The sequence below is a fragment of the Nannobrachium achirus genome (assembly GCF_963921795.1).
Source record: "Nannobrachium achirus genome assembly, chromosome: 7".
Lineage (NCBI taxonomy): Eukaryota > Metazoa > Chordata > Actinopteri > Myctophiformes > Myctophidae > Nannobrachium > Nannobrachium achirus.
In genome coordinates, this window is record NC_137816.1 from 48,993,584 (window position 1) to 49,014,000 (window position 20,417).

Genomic DNA, 20,417 nt, shown 5'->3' on the forward strand with positions numbered 1-20,417 from the left:
GAACAGTTTTTAATTTTCTTCATTCAGTATTTAGATATTTGATGTAAATGTTATCTGGCCCTCCAGGCTCAGGGCCTCTCCCCACACACACTCATTGTAACTTCAAACTCCATTTTAACCATGATAGATTCATTAAAAACACCCATTATTTTTTCTGGTGACTCATACTACCCTCCTAATACGTGAGCAGGCCGTGTTCTTTCCATAACGTTTTTCATGTATTTTTAATAATTCTTTGGGAAAATGGAAACAATTAAATACAATAAAAATATATAAAAAATACATTAAAAACGTTATGGAAAATACACTGCCTGCTCACGTATTAGGAGGGTAGTATGAGTCACCAGAAAAAATAATGGGTGTTTTTCATGAATCTATCATTAAAATGGAGTTTGAAGTTACAATGGGTGTGTGTGGGGAGAGGCCCTGAGCCTGGAGGGCCAGATAACATTTACATCAAATATCTAAATACTGAATGAAGAAAATTAAAAACTGTTCAGGGTGTTGATACAAGCCTGATTAGACCATACAATGACAAAAAGTTTTTTGAAAGTGGAATATCCCTTTAAGCCCGGATCAGAGTCTACACGCAGACATTTTCAGAGTGAAGGCAAACAAAAATTAATGCAAGAATCAATCATTTTCTTTACTGTTCAGTTGCTCTTTTATCAACAACCCATAAAAACAGTAGACCTATACAATACATTTTGTATGACATCATGCATCTGTCTCACCCTTTCCCCCATTGACCAAAAAATACATTACTGATAATATATGATTAAAGTGTATTTCATGATAATAACATTAACTAGAAAGGTGCAATTGGAAATTGTGCAAGTCCCCTTTCAAGTCAATGGGGAAAATTAATTCACTAATATTTAAGTGGCCATATATGGAGATCGCTGTATCAGTCCATGTGCCTTTCATGCCCATATATGGAGATCCCTGATGTCATCAATATTAAGCCCATATCTTGGAATAGGCTACCCATATATGGACATATACTGTGTCATTCTCATGTGGTCTACAGACACAATGATAGAGAGAGTTACGAGACTTACGTCGACTCCCATTGTAAGCGTCGAAAGCATAGTGGAAAGCTAGCTTAGCCTAGCTTACTGGACATTCTTAGCGAGCCTTTGCTGCTCTTCAGCCCCGTCCGCCCCCATTATAACCAAGGCATTTTCACTCGCTGGTAAGTAGACTAAATCACATCTGTTCCACCCTTTTTAACGCATTCACGGGCCTCTCCAAGGTAGACAACATTACTAAAAGGGTGAAAAAGACGTTATTTAGTCTACTTACCAGCGAGTGAAAATGCCTCGGTTATAATGGGGGCGGACCGGGCTGAAGAGCAGCAGAGGCTCGCTAAGAATGAGAACAGGCTCCATGCGAAGCCACTTCCGGTCTGCGGCGAGATCAAAACGTGTCGCCACTCTGCTTACACTAGCTGCTCTGGTGGTCTATATATGGACATACTCTGTCAGTCTCATGTGGTCTATGATGTCAGGCATGATGATGTCAGACATCAAATCCACATCATTAAAAAAAAATTAAAGTCAATGGAGAAAATTAATTCACAAATATATTTATATATAATATAACGTATCTCTTAGCAAAATAGCACGGATGCGTGTCCCGATGAAGCCGGTCGATTTGACATATGATATGGCCCAAGTGCGTGCCACCAAAACTGTGGGAGGAATTCTGCTGCAAAAAAGGTTAACTTGGAAGAATAAAGTCGGACAGGTAGGTCTACTATAGTCTGGTTACCCCTGCGGGGGAAACCACACTAACAAAAAGTGGAAAAAGGGCTTCCAAGCAGCTCCAAAATCATAATAATTATCATCATAATCATGTTGCATCATAATAGGGCTGGGTGACTTGAAATCACAATTATTTCAAACTTTTGCCTCGATTATTAAAAAATAAAACAAACATGTAGTGAAAATAGTAGATCTACCTGCTCACAACAATGAATTGTGTAGATCAATCAAGAATAAGATCAAGTATAATACAGGGTTAAAGGGTTAATAAGACTAATCAATTTAATGATTATAGATAATCTAAAGTGTTGAATTATGTCATGTCAATTTGTTTGTCGGGGAGGTGGGCCTTAGGAAGAAGGCTGGCCTGGTGACGCAGCGGTAGCACAGAGCCTGAGGAACCAGAGCATACAGCAGGTTGAGCAGCAAGAACAATGCCTGGCTGTCAACAGGCACTCTGTAGGAGAATGCGGTTCGAGTATGCATTGATGCTCCGATGTGACAGAACTGAGCCTATGAAGTTGGAGTCAGAGAGGAAAGAACAAGAAAGAGAAGGGATGGGGGACAGTAATGACACTTTTACAGTTTTTAATCAATTGAACCCAGCATCCATATACAGAGCCAACTCAATAACATAACATGTCAATTGGTTGCTCCTATTGTGAAGATTTCATGCAATGTATGTTTGAAGTTAACAGTGTCCAACAATTTGCATTTGTATCTGACTGCCTCCTAATAATGCATCATCACTGAAAAGGATGAATGTGATCCGTCTCATAGCAACTAAAATGTGTGCCTAAATAGCCTCTCTATTTATAGATTGGCTAAACAGCTGACATTTAAAGTGACTACCACGTTCGTACTGGTCTTATGTTAGCAACAGCTTTTGTTCCTTTCATGACTGGCACAGCAGTCAGTTGCGATCTCATTGGTTCCCTCTGTGTTCAGAGCATCATATTTCTTGTATGTCAACACATGCGCTGCTGTTGTGCATGTGTTCATAGAGACCCACAGTCATTTGGTAATGGAGAATAGAGCTGCAGTTTTGAAAAGTATTATTGGAGGTGATTGAGGCAATTTTGGCCAAACCATCACCCCAGAATGCGGATGCTAGCTGTGTACACACTGTTCTCTCCACAACCGTATAAGCCAGGGGTATTCAACTAAATTGTTCAGGGGGCCACATTGTCAGAAACCCAAGGGGCCCGGGGGCCAGGCACACCTCCACTCTGCAGTGCTCTAAACTGAAGTGACTGGAGTCTCATTTCTCTCCAAAAGCTCTTCAATGTGAAGAATATGATTAAGGATTACTTAATTATTATGGTAAGTTCACATATTTCTGTAACTTTCACTACTTTTGCTCCAGGGGCCACAGTTGAATATCCATGGTATAAGCCATCCACAAATGTGGATGGCATATAAATGTTATATAACAGTGTGGCCCCCTTTCTTAAGTAGGAATACATTTTAAAAGTAACAGTATACAATACTCTTGAGTTGACTTCTAAAGATCAGAAGAGCATGTTTGTGAATGGTAGGTTTCCGGTTAGTGAGTGGGCAGAAATCGCCTGTACCTTAATACACATTGTACAATTGCCAAGATGAGGGTTTTAGTGGGAAGCGTAAAAGGTGTGTAAATATGTGCAACTCTACTTTTGTGGGGTACTGCTTAAACAAGCATTGCTCATGGATAAATAAAGTGACAGCAAGTATACATAAGAAGTAAGCGCTCTGAGACTGAGTTAATATACTGAACCTGAAACAGTGACAATCCTCTTTACCTTCCAAACACAAACAGCACAATGTTCCCAATGATTAATGAGGACACTTACGTGGGCCAGTGCCCCTGAATGCACCAGGGTGAGGTCTGGCATCCACACACATCCTGGGACCAACAGTCCATATAGAGTGATGATATAGTATGGCCCAGAGTACAGCATGTTCACCAGCATCTGACAAATATAAACATTGTTGCTTGATCTGTTTTAGATCCACACATTAATCCACAGCTACAATGATAAGAAATGGAAAACGTATTAACACAATGAATATTACAATGTTCTTCTGCAAGTAAGAAAACCCTCACTTTTCTTCTACCTGTATTCTGGGATAGGCTGAAGGATCCTTCAAGTAGGGTTCGTACTTTAGTATGTACTCTTGACACCATTCACTGGGACAGTCCAGCACAACCTAAAACACCCTGAATGAGATTTAGGGTTCTCTACGTAAAGTCATTGTTCCATTCCAGTATGTTAAGGCTGTATGCTAGCTTGGTGAACATTGTGGTTAAACTCACCAGGCCTCTGAAGACGCAGAAAGCAAAAGCAGGTATGAGGTAGATGATGAATAGGACATCCAGAGGCCTTTGTAATACGCTTTTTTTCTGAGCCTTCTGGATGCTCTGAATGAGTTGTTAAGAGAATCAAACCATGGTGTCTCACAGGCTGAAAACAATACCTAAAAACATCCTGTAATATGAAAAAGTAATTCAATCAATGCATCTGTAACAACAGGTTGGTTTTCAACCTGAGTGGTTCCTACCAGCAACTGAACATCCCACGCAGAAGGCTGGCTGAAGATGCGGAAGCAGGCCCAGACAGACACCAACACATAAAGTGCATGGAAAAGGAAGAGGGGACTAAGATGAATGCCATACTTCCCTGTGAAAAAAAAGAAAAAAAAACATGACAAGAGTGTCTGTTTGGGTGAAATGTAAAAGTGTGGAGTTAAAATGTAAATACAGTGTATGTGCATCAGTGACTGTTTTAAAGAGGTGATGACGTAGTTGTGTACTTATTCTGTTTCATGTGTCTATGGAGAAAACATTAGTCCCCCAGGTGTGGTTATAATATGCAAATATGTCTTCCCTGTGTATTTTTGGTTACTTCCAAGTTCCTGAAAGCCTCTGAGTCAAAAGGCCCAGTTGAATTACACTGTGACATCATAATATCATCCTTGTCTCCATCCAACAACATCTGTGGGTGTGGCTAACTTCAGCTGGGTCACCACCCACCTGACAGGCATACTTAATGAACAGGTGGGTGTGACCACATAAAAACATAATTTTAATACTTTATGTACAGTATAATCATAATACCTGATGATTATGTTGTAGGGGGGGAAGAATCACGGCACCCCATCTTTAAGTCACTCAACTCAAACTGTGACTAAAACACTAAGGTCTGGAGTACTGACTTGTTTGGGGGTTCATTATTGCTGGTGGAAACATAAGGGGTATACTGTATGTATCCCATTATTTTTAGAGTGTACTCACCCACAGCATTCCCAAGAATGTAGACTATAACACGCATGAGAAAGGATCCCACCCAGTAGAGTCCGATGGCTCTGTAGCTATCTCTGTGAAAATGTAACACTTCAATTGCAAAATCTGTTTAACGCCTATATCATGTTTTATATTCATAGTATTTTTGCATGACACTGCTGTACGACCAAGTAGAAATCAGACAAATCGATTTAGTGGATTATAAAATATAGGCTATTTGATTTCTTTTTTTATTTTATTTTTTTCATGTTGATTCATTGATATAGGCTACTATAACAAGTTATCAAAACATATGCTCCTTGGCAGGGCCGGATTTACCATTGGGCTAGGGTGGGCACGAGCCCAGGGGCCTCAGGGGAGGGGGGGCCTCAAAAAAAAAAAAAAAAAAAAATTTTTTTTTTTTTCCAAAAAATATTTTTTGGATCCCAAAAAATGTAGTAGGCATGATCGCAAACGCGAAATTCCATGTTTAACCCCCATACCAACAAACATGGCAGCCATGTTTGTTTACATTTCAAGAAAACATAATGGCTGCTAGCTCATGAATGCCTGAACGGATTTCCATTCGGATTTTTTTGTTTGAAAGCTGTGAACAGTGTGGACACACGTGGTGCATGATCTAGGCATGGGCGTGCATGATCCGTGCACTATTAATTACATGGAAGTCTATGGAGAGGGAGGTGGTGTGGAACTTGGAAGCCATTTTGAAAAGACCCTGAATAAGTAAATTTAATGATGACATTTTAAAGTATTGCAATCCAAATAAAGTGATATTTGTGTTTAGTTACAGTACATTTTGTTTTATTATTGAGAGCTTCTGCTCTGCTGGCTGCACTGCATGTAGCTGCTCTGAAAGCTTAGTGCAGTCTAAAGCCCGCCCACTCTATGTATCCGGTACTTTACACACACATAGGCTACACACATGCACGCAAACTCCAATTCTGTATCCGCTTTAGACCCTTCCAATGAGCCAATGAGGATACACAGTCAGATTATACACGGGCCGGTCCGAAGGTGAGGTCACGGTGTGGTCAGGTGGACCGGAGGTGGAATTTTCGCGCGCGCACAAGGGCCTCTTTATTTCCCCTTGCCCAGGGGCCTCATGTCATATAAATCCGGGCCTGCTCCTTGGTTATGCAATTCATGTAAAAAGTACTCACTAGAATATTGGAAGATAGTTGCAGCTCTACCACATAACCTACCCCCAAGTAATTGCAGTAACCATTAGAAGGTACACAAGATAGTGTACACAACCATCCCAATAGGACATCATGTGTCCATGAGCTGTCTTTATGTGAGGGTCTGCCTGGAAAACAACATAAGATCAGTTTGAGTACATTATGTTCACAGCACACACATATAGTTTCTCTCTTCTGAGGTCATGGTCAATACTTGCCTTGAGATAAAAGGTCACGAAGCCATCAATGATGTTGTCCTGTTCAAGCCCAATTATCAAATTCACCACACTCATGAATGCATTGACTGCATACACTGTGGAAGTACACACATGGTTACTGTAGGCTACGTGAACTGGATGAAAAGTAAACTAAGATCATTGGTATAGAGTCTATATTACTATTGATTTTGAATTAGCCTATTTGCATAAGCTCCGTAGCATGTTTGAACTGTACCATAGAAGAGTGGATCTTCAGGGAACTTCTTGATCAAAAAACGTGCTGAAATTGCTATGGTAAGAACTGTTGTACATCCAGCAAAGAAAACTGCTTCAGTGCTATAAAAGACAAAAATATAATGTTCATCATCATAAAATAATTGAAAAAAGTGACCTAGTTCATTGATCTTCACGGGCATGCCCTGACAATGCGATGCCCACATTGCTACAGTAGTTGTTTCCACTTTTTTACCTGTTGTTGTTAATGAGGGAATTTAATACATAGGAGATGGGTATGGGCATCAAGGACAGGACAAACACCCCTGTTCCAGCACGCGCGTTCATCGCAGACCCCAATGAGCAAGCTTCTTTCTGCGGATTGGGAATCTGAAGACGATTACATGATGATATTTCGTTGGCTGAAGATACATCATAACATGTCTATATAATGATTATCACGCACGCTACAAGTACAACCTACAACTAACAACAAACAACCCGGCTTGGGTTTTTAGACTCACTCAATTCAAGACTTCATTTCCCCTGACTGTGATCCATTATTATTACGCACGGACGCTGGTCGCTCTACAACTTAAGAGCAAGATGGGCGTTTTTGGAGACGAGTAGATATGGGACGTTCGCGTGAACGAATCGAGTCTTTTCAACGGCTCTTTGAAATGAACGATGGGATCCGGTTCGCAGTAGGGAGCCGTTCCTTTCTAATGAACAGTGGTGGGAAAAGTACTCAAATTCTTTACTGAAGTTAAAGGGATATTCCACTTTCAAAAAAACTTTTGGTCATTTTATCGTCTAATCGGGCTTTTATGAACACCCTGAACAGTTTTTAATTTGCTTCATTCAATATTTAGATATTTGATGTAAATGTTATCAGGCCTTCCTCCTCCAGGGCCACTCCACATACACACCCATTGTAACTTCAAACTCCATTTTAACCATGATAGATTCATTAAAACACACATTATTTTTTTCTGGTGACTCATATTACCCTCCTAATACGTGAGCAGGCCGTGTTTTTTCAATAACTTTTTTCATTTATTTTTAATAAAATATTATTGTATTTAATTTTTTCCATTTTCCCAAAGAATTATTAAAAATAAAATAAAAAAGTTATTGAAAAAACACGGTCTGCTCACATATTAGGAGGGTAATATGAGTCACCAGAAAAAATTATGGGTGTTTTTAATGAATCTATCATGGTTAAAATGGAGTTTGAAGTTACAATGGGTGATGTGTATGTGGAGAGGCCCTGAGCCTGGAGGGCCAGATAACATTTACATCGAATATCTAAATATTGAATGAAGCAAATTAAAAACTGTTCAGGGTGTTCATAAAAGCCTGATTAGACAATACAATGACCAAAAGTGTTTTTGAAAGTGGAATATCCCTTTAAGTAGCAATAAATACTGCAATGTAGAAATACTCTGCCACTAAGTAGAAGTTCGGAATTAAGATGTAGGTCTACTTCAGTAAAAGTAGCCTACAAACGTACTATTGGTATCAGGCATTAAAGACAAGTTGTCTACCTTCATTATGCAGATTGTCCCGTTTCACAGCCGGTCACAGGTTTTCCAATGAATATTTAATTCAATAATTTGATATAGGGTTGAATTGATTTGTAAGCTCCTAACTAAAACGAGTCTTTTGAACTGCTCTTTGAAAGGAACGGATCCCAGAGATCCAGCTCACTTCATAGAGCCATACATCCCATCTCTAGAGCATAGACTGTAGAAAGCTCTAGAGCCGAGGAGCCTGGGAGGAACCCTAAATGGTGGGGGCGGGGGGGGGGGGGGGGGGGGGGGGGCATATCTCGTGGACCACCACGCGCGACCACGGTGATGGACTGATGGTGACATCTAGCGGTAAAAGGTTGTAAATGGACAACGCGCACGCAGTCTGTGTTTGTAGCACATAGGGGTGTAGCAGCTGAATCAAATGAGCAAATGTTCTTCCGGAAGTGGACTGATCTGCTTTCAAAATAATGTTTGCTTTATTATTTATTGTAGGCCTACTATTATTATTTAGCCCCTTGTAGTAACTCTGAGGACCCCTGCCCTGGGGGTCCCAGCTTTTATGCTTCAATCATGATCCAATTTGACACTGTTCTGGAGCAGGAGCAGAGCAAGGACTGTAATGAGTAGCCTACTGAGATAGGCACAGGGGTCATTCCGGGGGTCCCAGGTGAGGAGAGACCCCAACCAAAAGTCAGAAAGGTTATTCTGGCTGCTTCAAAAGTGCAATATATAAAAAATGTTTTTAAACTTACAAAACAACTCTAATATTATTAAAATGTAACATTAACTGGCTGGCATACTGTTTTGTGAGGTCCTAAGATAGAGGACCCCCTAGGGGTCCCGGACCCCCTGTGGAAGACCCCTGGTATTTGCTACTAGCCTACTCATTTTTGTTTACAGAGCCCAGCTACAAAAACCTCTGTGCTTCAATTATGATGTTATTTGACATTGTTCTCGAGCAGGAGCAGAGCGATTACTGAGATAGGTATAGGGGTCCGTCTGGGGGGTCCCAAGTGAGGAAAGACCCCAACCAAAAAGTCAGAAAGGTTATTCTGGCTGCTTCAAAAGTGTAATAAATGAACTCAAAATGTTTTAAAACCTACAAAATAACTCTAATATTAAGAAAATTGGACATTAACTGGCTGGCGTACTGTTCTGGGAGGTCCCAAACGATATGACCCCCAAAAAGGGGGGTCTGGATAATTTGGCAGAAGACTAGAGACTGGAACACAACAAACCACCCTAAGGACTACAAACCATGGATTGACATAGACCTACTGCACATACAGTATGAAACAGAGCTGCTAAGAAAACAAGAATGCTGTTATTTGTTCCAAAAGCTTCACAATGCGACATAGCTCTGCTTACACAATGCTGTACCCCCTTCCAACTGTATTTATGTTCCCCATTTTCAACTGTTTTTATTTTTTATTTGTGACAATTGCTGTTTTCTCATGCCAATAAAGCTCCTTTGAATTGAATTGCTTGTCTGTGAGAAAAATAAGTTCTTGTTTGTACAGTAGGGCCCCTGCCCTGTTTTCAACTGACTGTGAACCCAGGACGGTATACACTTGCTATGCATCCCATCATGTCTATAATGCATTATAGTCAGCTAATAACCATGTATGATAATAGTTATAAGAACTAAAATAGGCTACACATAACCCTTTATAAGACCCACATGTTCTTAAATAATGACTGAAATATTATGCTAGCTGAGCAGAGCATTTCTGAGAGATTGAGTGTTTTTTGTTTTGTTTTTGTTTTTAGAGAGAATGTCTTAATCCAGCCTGCTATACTGTTTTGTAACTTATGTATGGGTGAGCACATAAAAGACGCGCCTTATTACATGGGCACATTTCATAATAATAATATTGCAATCTGACCTCTCTTCCCCTTCTTGAGATTCTGACATCAGTGGTCTGTGGAAGTTCATTCCCAGAAACAACTGATTCTAACAGCTTTTCTATGGAAGTTCTTGATTCCCACCAGTAAAGCCCCGTGCACACTGGGCCGATCCCGGGGCCGATTCCCCCGGGGCCGATTGTCGGGATGATCCCCGGGAAAATCGTTCGGTCGGCCCCGGAATCGGTCTTCACTCTGAACGGTACCCCGACACGAACGGATTATGTTAATTAGTTTTTTATGACATCGGGACTCGTCGGGAGCGCTCACGATAATATCAAAAAAGCTTGATATTGTCGGGTCATCGGGTAGGAATCCTTTACAATTAATGTCGTCTGAATGAGCCCACGGGATTGCTTCAGATTATATGAAGCCAGCTCTTCCCTTTTTTTTAGGCTGCGCAGAGTGTACACCTCACAATAGAATAGCCTACACTTTTATTATTATTATTACCTACTTACTTTTTACTTTAGCCTACTTTCTCCCTAAAATGTTGTAATCACTTGTTCAAAAACGTTATAGCCTATAGCGTTCTTTTTTTCCCTTTTTTTTTCTTCTGCGCAGTCATTTGGCGGAGTTGAAGTTCTCTTCTGCTCTATCTTGCTATATAGACATAGCCTATGCTCATGTGTGTAATGTCTGGCTGGTTGCTGGTTAAAATGGTGGTTGATGCTACTATGCCACATTATTCATATAATGTAATACTCAAGAGACATTCCATTGCATTCCTTTATTTTTTTTTTACTTTTACGCGCGGGCTGCGGGCACGTCATTGCGTCTCTCGTGCTGTCAGTTTGTTCATTGGTCCTCAAAGAGGACCGCCAGTCCTTGGGGAGTTCCAGGGGGTCCCCAGCTAAATGATATTGAGGAACCTAGGCCTGTCCCTATTCTATATGCTTGGATGAGGTGGTGGGACAGTAAAAAAAAAGCGAGAGGGTTAAACTTTTTTTTTTCTGCGACTGCACGCACACAACGGCGAGGTTTGGACATTCATAATTGCTATTAGCTGATTAAGCTCATGTCTGTTTAATGTCTGGCTGGTTGCCGTTAAAATGCTGGTTGATGCTATATGCCACATTATTATTCATATAGGCCTAATGTCATCATACTCAAAGTCAGAGAGACATACATTCCTTGGGATTTTTTTTCTTCTTTTTTACTACGTGTGGTCTTTTTTCTTGTTCTGTTTGGTGTTGTACAACTCATTAACACCACGCAATTTAGGCTATTGTTCAAATATCATTCCCACGTAATATTACAGTGCACACAGGATTATTTGGTCATCAAAATGCGCAGCATGGTTAATGTTCCCAAAATAACAGATCTGTTCTCTGCAACTTGACAGTGTATGGAACCAAGTGAACCCTACAGGTAAATGTTCCTTTTTGGACAGTTGATTGAAGGCTTGGATGAGGCAATGGATTTTATTAAATCAATGATATTGGAGATGCGACACTCTCATTGCACACTGCGAAAGTTTGCGTACAAACCGCAACATTCCAGAAGAGTGGCAGTGATGGAGACTGTAATCTTTTAAAATATGTATAGGCCTAGTGAATGAAATCATACTGGACGACTGCATTATTATGCCCTTCTTAACTATGCGTAAAAGGTAGGCTATACAATTTACACCGGCTACCAGAGGAGCGAGACGCGCGCTGGGATCCTTTCCACTTTAACTTTTATCACAGATGCAATATCTGTTCTTATTTTTATAGTTAACTTAATATCTAGGAGTCATGCAGAGCCAGATGTCTCGCTTGCTTGCTTGTCGGAAATGGAAGACATACAACACAAGATCAAAATGTCGTGAGCGCTAATATTTCAACATGCATGATTATGAATTATGAAACCAAATGTAGCCATACGGCGGTTTCATTTTACGCCCTCAAGAAGATTAATAGGGTCCATTTGGTTACCATCTCCATCATTAAAGCTGGGAATCACCTGGCACCCTCATTGTCAAAACATTAAACAAATGGCAATTAAACTGACGTTAGATAGCGAATATATTTGTTTAATTTCGTCATTTTAATATTATAAAATCACAACCCATTTCCTGCCCTCAAGAAGATTAATATAGGGTCCATTTGGTTACCATCTCCATCATTAAGCTCCCGATCCACAGGTTGAGAACCACTGCACTTGTCTACAGTACAGTATGTTGTCACTACCTGTACTAGCTACCTTCTTTATACACTATTATGGAGAGGTAGTTCACATTTTTAATGGAGAGGTAAAATGTCCTCCAATTCTGGAATGACCCATTTTGGTTACAACAATATATTCATTATTTATTTATATCGGTCGGCAAAGCCCATGGGACCTTCCGCGATCCCACGTTGGCTCGGGAACCATATAGTTTGAGAACCACTGCCCCTTTCAGATGCAATATCTGACTTAATAGGCTACCTAGTCATGCAGACAAACTTTTTGAAAATTTGTTTTACTCCAGTCAGCTGTTGCAGCGACCACCAGCTGGAACTGATGCGCTAATTATTGATCTGACCTAGTTTGTAGCGCACTACATCGTTCAAGTTCAAACTCTCTCGCATGCTCACAAGACGCTCACATCACAACATGTCGCTTTGATGTCATTCAGAATGTAATGGGCAATTTCCTATTGATCAGATACACACCTGAAAGCATTCACGCTGATGAACAGTTAATTTGAGCAGTGATGGAAAAAGTACTCCCATTCTTTACTTAAGTAAAAGTATCAATACTGCATTATAGCTACAAATATGTCACAGACAGAGAGAGAGGGAGAGAGAGAGAGAGAGAGAGAGAGAGAGAGAGAGAGAGAGAGAGAGACTCTTATAGCGAATATATTTGTTTAATTTCGCCGTTTTATAATATTTAATTGGCAGCACTGATGAAAGCACCATGCGTGCCTTGTAGAGAGGCTGCGCAAAAAAAGAAAAGGAAAAAAAAAGCAGTTGATGACCAGCGTGCGACGGAGCTGTCATTTGATGCACATTGCAATAGTATTTTGTAGGCCTACACTGTAAAGAGTTGAAGGGGGAGACCTTGAAATGTTCGAGAAACACAGAATCCACAACGCCAATATTTATTATAATGTAAATACAAATATTGGAGTTGCCCACAATCTGCACCATTCCAGAAGAGTGCGGGGATGGAGAGACTAGAGAATCTCCTGAAAGACGGACGGAATGTAAAGTAACTGAAATCATACTGGAAAGTAGGCAATTTCAAACGCAGTTTCTTTTTTCTTGTTTTGTTTGGTGTTGCACTGCGGGACTCATTGAATATGCGAACAGAAGGTAATAAAATGGATTTGGGAGCATAGCCTAATTACAATGCTTGTCTCATAAAAAACAATATATATGTTATAGTTGAAGGGCAAATACCGTTATACACAGTAGTATGGTCGGCAATGTGCGAGCCCATGGCACCTTCTGCGACCCCAAGTTGGGTCGGGACACATAGTTTGAGAACCGCTGCCACTTTGTCTTTCCGTGGAGGCTGGAGCCTTGTTTCTTTATTCAATCAACTGCCAGAAAAAAATAAAATTAAACTTTTTCCCCACTCAACTCTGGCCCGAGATCGCTAGGGGTGGTCATCCAGGATATCTGGCTCAATTGAAAAGGTATCAGATATTTCACTGGCACAGCGGGATATACCGGGCCCGAATTCAAGGCAGAGGATCGCTGTCGTTTGAAATGAACACCGATAAACCCCCGGGCACGAGATCTGATCTGATGCAATATCAGATAAGTAGTAACGGTAAACCTCAGCGGGGGGCGGGGGCGGACCGGTGCAACCATATGGGTGCAACTCTGCCAATAGGTCTTAACTTTGAAGGCCACTACCGGAAGTCCAATGTTGTATTTAAGCTGGCATGACACTGTAGGCAGCGCAGTGTAGTTCCCTCACTGGACGCCCGTGCATCTTTTGCGTGCCAGATTCTGAACTACAGTGGCACCGGCACGCAACTTGGAAACAGAAACGTGAACAGATGGATGGACGTGGACCCCAACATGTGTAGTGGGAATCTAGCTGTCATCAGCATTGGGATATGCATGGGATGTGCAATAATCGTCATGCAGGTGGGGGATCCACTGGACCCCATCAGCAATGGGTACCAGATCTGGAGGAGAACGGGGCTAACTGGGGCTCCGCTGCGAGCTGCGGTCTGCATAATCGCTGGCATGTCTCTCCTGGTCGTAGGCTGGCTGTACAGACTGCTGTTCTGCCCTCTGGAGCTGCTGAAAGCGCCGGATGATGTGGGATATGTGGCCGTGGACGGTCGATCCCGCGCTCAAGCTGCGAACGAAGTGCGCCGCAGACGAAAGACGGGTGAACTGCCGCCCGTCTACCCGAACGGCTGGTACCGAGTGATGGATTCACACATGCTCGAACGTGGCGCTGTCAAAAATGTGTCTGTTCTAGGTATGAGGGGGGGGGGGGGGGAAGTGACAGTGAGGATGACTCTGCACCGTGCACCTGTGTTACCCCACTTGGTGCAAACCCACTTATTATAACTAAACTCTATGGTGCAAACGTATGATTCTAACATTAACTATTAGGCCTATAGACTAGATGGGTGACACAAATTAGGGAAACTCCACCATAGGTTCAGGCTCTTTATTCTCATTGATTTTGAAGCTCAATCAATTATTAGGCTATAAGAACAGCCTGGTGCTTTCAGCTAAAATAGGCCAGGGTCATTTGTAGCCTACTGTCTGTGTCCAAGAAAGTATAGGCTTAATGACCCACACTCATGTAGTATATGAAATTCACACCAACTGTGGATGTGGGCATATATCCTATTGCATTCTCTTTTATCCTGCCATTTGCCTTTGTATTCTCATATTCAATTGTTCTTGAGCAATAACAAAATCATAACCTGCTGACTGTTTACAGTAAATCCTTCTGATATATCCTCAAAATGTTAAATGCATATAGGCTAACTACCACATAGACTGCTATATTCATTATTCAAAGTCAGACCCAATTAGGCTACTTACTTAGAGATGTGGTAGGCTACTTGATGTGGAATGATCTCTATTAACATTTCATATACTCTTAACTAGTCTGTGATAAGTCATTCAACAATTTCCTTGTATCTTTCTTTATTTTAGTTCTTAATTTGCATGTCATTTGAACATTCAGCAACCTCTGAACCCTGTCACTGCTGGCCATTATTGAACTAACCACTTAGCCCAATGCATTTTATTGCCTAATACTGACCGCCAAAAATAAGGATGACAGGTTGAAAGTTGTTAATTTTCCTGTGGATTTGTTGTATTGTTCAATAGCAAGGAAAAGTTGTCAAGACAATGTTGTCACCTTTGAACTTAACCACCTTGATACGTTCAAGAACATTATGTTGCAAAGCTATCCGCAACCACAGTTTGGTTGCTTGGAAACGCAAATGCAGAATCACCATTGTTCTGTCAACTAATCTTTAAACAAAGTAGGCTATGTTTGTTTGGAAAGTGTGTGAGACGCAAATGTCATGGTGATAAATATCTATTGTAACCTAATACCCAATATCTATCGCCATAAAGTCTGCATGTGAACTTAATGGGGAAAAAATTGATCGCCTTGGTGCCAATTCTAAATCTAAAATACCAGTGAACAACTCTCTTGAGCTTCAGTTGAACTACAAGTGTACTGCCATACTGGTTCTTGTTCTTGTCTTATTTATAGTTTCCCCAAGGAGGGAATCTGCTCTCACTGATTATGAGTTCCTTGAAATAGATTTTATTCGAATAACCGCAGATGGATATAATCACAAATAATAATTTGAAAGAATTGTACAATGCAGAAATAATGTAGGCAGAGCTCAGTAGCTAAGCGTGACAGGTATCTTGATCTAGTTAGGATTTGGTCAAAGCCGACATTTGAGTACTATTTTTGTATTTGAATGTCTATCTATTACAGGCCTTAATCACTAAATGATGGCAAGGAAATGGAAAAAATTCAACCTGGTAAATCCTAATCACAGTAATCAACAAATAAATCACTAAAGACTCACTCACTAACTTAAAAGGACTGGAGAAAGACACTAGAGCACACAGTTGATGTGTTTACGGATGAAATAAAAGACATGTACTCAGTCTTAAACTTTGGAAGGGAATTCAGTGATTTCTATTGCACATTTTTGATCATGCAGGGTAGGTTAACAAATAACAAGAGGTATTACTTAAGTTGAAGCTCAAAGTGTAATATCTCCCCAACACAAGCAGGCATTCTGTCTTAGCTCAGCATTAGACAATTCGACGCCCAAATTCAAATCTTACGGATTTCACATATTTTTCCAACCAGGTGAGCAGGTTGCAGTGTTCCGTGGCGAGGATGGGAAGGCCTATGTGGTAGATGCCTACTGCCCTCACTTGGGTGCCAATCTGGCTGTGGGGGGAAGAGTGGTGGGGAGCTGCTTAGAGTGCCCATTCCACGGTTGGCAGTTTCGAGGCGAAGATGGAAAGTGTGTGAAGATCCCTTATGCAGAGAAAGGTATGAAATGAAGGTGATTCTTTGCACTGATTGTAGCTAATGTCCACCTCAAGTATTATAGCTAATATAGCAATTACTTGGTGCTATGGTACAGTACATTGGCTCAGTGTGTTGGTGAAATGTTCAATTTGATGAAAAGATAGTGAAGCAGGTGCGAGTCACAAAAAAAGTGTTCTTCCAACGTGTCATTAGTCCGACGGTGCTTAACCCTAAACCTAACCCTAACCGCACGCTGGACTAATGGAACGCCAAACTATCGAAATAACCCGGTTATACAGTGCTTGCTCACTGCAGTAAGCACTGACTGCGTAACTCCAGTATGTATCTCCTGCAACTCATCTGTGTCACCAGAAAAACTCCTGTACTGATGTTATTGCCTTTGTCTTTCAGTGCCAGAGTTTGCCAAGGTCCAGCGCTGGCACAGCTGTGAGGTGAATGGACTGATTCTGGTTTGGTTCCACTGTGATGGACAGGAGCCATCGTGGAACACTCCAGAGCAGGAACAGATCACACGAGGAGAATGGGTCTACCGGGGAAGAACTGAACACTTCATCAATGCCCACATTGAGGTGTGTGTGTGTGTGCGTGCGTGCGTGCGTGCGTGCGTGCGTGCGTGCGTGCGTGCGTGCGTGCGTGCGTGTGTTCACATGTGAAATCAATGTTATGAAATTATCTACACAAAAATAACAAAGGACAGGAAACTTTTACGACATATCCTTCCGCATTAGGAAATTCCTGAGAATGCCGCCGATGTGGCCCATCTGGCTCACTTGCATGCACCAGGTATTCTGAGTGGAGTGGATCTACGCTATACCAGCAGCAAGATTTGGTGCCATCACTGGAAAGTAAGCCTCCTCTTGGGATGTCATGTTTTAAGTCAAGAACCACAAACGCTGTTGCACTCACCGCAAGTGTGTGTGTGTGTGTGTGTGTGTGTGTGTGTGTGTGTGTGTGTGTGTGTGTGTGTGTGTGTGTGTGTGTGTGTGTGTGTGTGTGTGTGTGTGTGTGTGTTTTCCAGGTTCAATGGCAGCCAGAATCAGCACCAAATGCGCATTGTTCTCAGATGCTGCTGAAGCATACTGTTACTATGTTTGGACGGCACCTGCCTCTGCTGGATGTTGATGTAGTGGCTAGACAGGTGCAGTAAATACCAGTTGTTCACCTTCATTACATACAGCTTAACGATCAAGAAGCAAAAATACAGACTAGACAGATGAAACAATAAAGTGCTGAATAATGACAATCAATGTTAAACTGTATTAAAAGTAGTAAAAATGGATTAAACATCTTTTTAATGATACGCCAGCAACCAGAGAGTAATCTACCTTGGTTCAGAAAGTGTCTTGTAGTCCTATAGATAGACACAAATGTTCTCTTCAACACCTATATGAATTGTATATTGCATTTTAAAATGGAAGGAAAAGGAACTCAACTTCAGGAAAGCCTGTTTGCTTTTAGTGTGTCTCTATTTGGGACATAGCTAATTGATTGGCAGGCGAGGGGCATTGTGCATTCAAATATGAAAACTGATCAAAATATATGTATTTTGTGGTTGAGCGATTATCGGAAAATGATTGGAGCCTACCCAGATATAGGCGTACAGCTTGCTGACACTGTATCACACAGCCGGTGTTGGCCAGACTAATATTGATACATACTGTATCTGGCACAACAAAAGGGCCACACTCCCCAGGAGAGAACACATACATTACAATGGACAGTATACAATACCTACTGTATCAAATACAGTAGCTCTTTAACTACACATTTTACATTCATGAACCTTATGATTTCCATAAATTAACTGATCACATTGTCTACTTGTTTATTATAGGTTGGCCCAGGTGTGGTCTTTCTGCTGTTTAACCATAGTTTCTTGGGCCGAGGGGTGATCATGCACTGTGTGACCCCAGTGGAGCCACTAGTGCAAATGGTGTCGCACACCATCTTCTTCCAGTCTAATATCCCTCCTCTGGTGCCCAAACTCATCCTCAAAGCAGAGTCTATACAGGTACAGTCACGAATACCCGCTTTTCCTTCATTGTAACTTGGTAATAAGCAAGTTATAATGTTTTTAGTGAAAGATTAGTTGGTATAATGTGTTAAAAGTACAAGCCTACTGGCTAGAATATTTCAAATTGGTCAAAGAAAACAATCTAATTTGTATGAATTAATAATCCCAGAGCAGTCCTTCCAGGCTATGGGATAATCACTATTTATTTTAATTGTATTATTAACCAGGCAGAAGAAATTAAGAACACATTATTATTTACAATTGTGGCCTAGCAAAAGAAGAGCACATAAATGTAACCACGCATACTACAGAGACTAGATAAGACAAATAAACAGACATAACAGTCTACAGGACAACAGCATTTGTCTTTAAGAAATTCCATAATAGTCTTTAAAGGCTGCGTAATAATTTAAATTATGTCAAAAGTAAAACATATGTCAAAATGATGTCAAAACTGTAAATTATAAATATTACTAGTGTGCTCATATCGTCACTGTCTGGCCAAAACCTCTTAACTCCATTTTTGAGGTTTTTGATTTTTTGGGCATAAATCAGGGCTATTGAACACCTTTTACATCTGAGTGTTGGTTAAAATAATATTGAACCAATGGAAAGTAGTAAAAAGTGCTTCGGTCAAAACCTCCTAACTCCACTTGAGCTCATTTACCAGAAAATTAACATTTTGGAGTTAGGAGGTTTCGGCCCGACAGCAGAGATATTATGTCTGCCTTTTCCGCTTCTGTCCAGTTTGAGCGAGATGTGATGGTCTGGAACAATAAGAAGTTCATCTCTAAACCTCTCCTGGTCAAGGAGGATTCGGCCATCCTGAAGCACAGGCGCTGGTACAGTCAGTTCTACAGTGAGAACAGCCCGCGACTGCACTTCCAGCGGGACACTCTGGACTTTTGACCTCCCTCAATTACAAATGAAGTGGAGGAAAGATCAACACTGAGGATGAGAGGTCAGATCAATGTCAGGCAAACATCTCGGAGTGAGGATCGTTTTTTACGTCTCAGGTCTTGATTATAAAAACGTTGGTCTTAAATTAGGTTTATATTCAGGCATTAGACACGAAAACCTTTAAAGATCCAACCTACCTATCAGGAAATGTTTTATATTCGTTTTGAGCATGAGCATCAAAGAGAATCGTTGATTCAGTTTTAAGAAGTTACGGTATGGTGCAAAACGTAAGGTTTGAGTGTGAGCAAGCATCTAAAAACGTTGCCGTCCGCTTAACAAACCCCCTGCTCTTCCTGGCCTATGCTGGCAATTTATGTAAATTGTTAGATGGCAACGTACTGGTATTTTAATGTTGTGTTGGACTGAGCTTTGACCTTTTAACAATAACACTTACACCACAAAACAACACATTTCACACAGGGGTGTCAAGCTCATTCAAAATGAATGTTCTTAGGCTATAATTGATTTCAGGTCTAGAGGAAACAGGGTCTATACACTTTATTAGCATTTCATGCTTTTTCAGGTCTGTACAAGAGCTCTATGCTTGCAGTGTCTTAGCATCCAACAACCTTTCAGTGGGCCTGTGCTGTGCACCTACCGGTACTTTATGCGTCGCCTTTCTATAATGGAACGAATGTCTGGATGGCGCTATTCGTTTATGGTTACAATGAGAAGCCTAATGGTCTATAAAAAATAAGCATTTTGTTCATTTGAGTTTTGGCACTCTGCACGCTATTGATTTTGTACAAAGTAGTATTTTAATCGGACAAAAGAGCTTTGAGATTTCTGACCATTACGCTCGCTCCTGCATTGTGTGCCCACTCCTGCGTCCTGCACCGAAGTATTGAGAAAAAGTGAGACA

At 41.0% G+C, this 20,417-nt stretch overlaps 2 protein-coding genes across 2 annotated transcripts; one reads left to right on the forward strand and one right to left on the reverse strand.

Moving 5' to 3' along the window:
• Positions 1-2,084: 2,084 nt before the first annotated feature.
• LOC308288811 (transmembrane 6 superfamily member 1-like) lies at positions 2,085-7,247 on the reverse strand (the record flags this gene model as incomplete). The annotated part of the gene is given in 12 exon segments (XM_080730288.1): positions 2,085-2,279; positions 3,599-3,718; positions 3,864-3,956; positions 4,063-4,167; positions 4,308-4,426; positions 5,041-5,123; positions 6,252-6,355; positions 6,442-6,447; positions 6,449-6,540; positions 6,681-6,781; positions 6,915-7,048; positions 7,183-7,247. Coding segments are annotated over 11 exon segments (1,110 nt in total). The 5' UTR covers positions 7,007-7,048; positions 7,183-7,247.
• A 6,915-nt stretch (positions 7,248-14,162) lies between these two features.
• On the forward strand, positions 14,163-19,504 carry LOC308288812 (cholesterol 7-desaturase nvd; the record flags this gene model as incomplete). Its single annotated transcript, XM_080730289.1, has 7 exons — positions 14,163-14,511; positions 16,393-16,581; positions 16,972-17,150; positions 17,310-17,426; positions 17,600-17,719; positions 18,416-18,592; positions 19,343-19,504. 7 exons carry the CDS (start codon positions 14,163-14,165, stop codon positions 19,502-19,504), a joined length of 1,293 nt encoding a protein of 430 aa, XP_080586415.1.
• Positions 19,505-20,417: the final 913 nt, after the last annotated feature.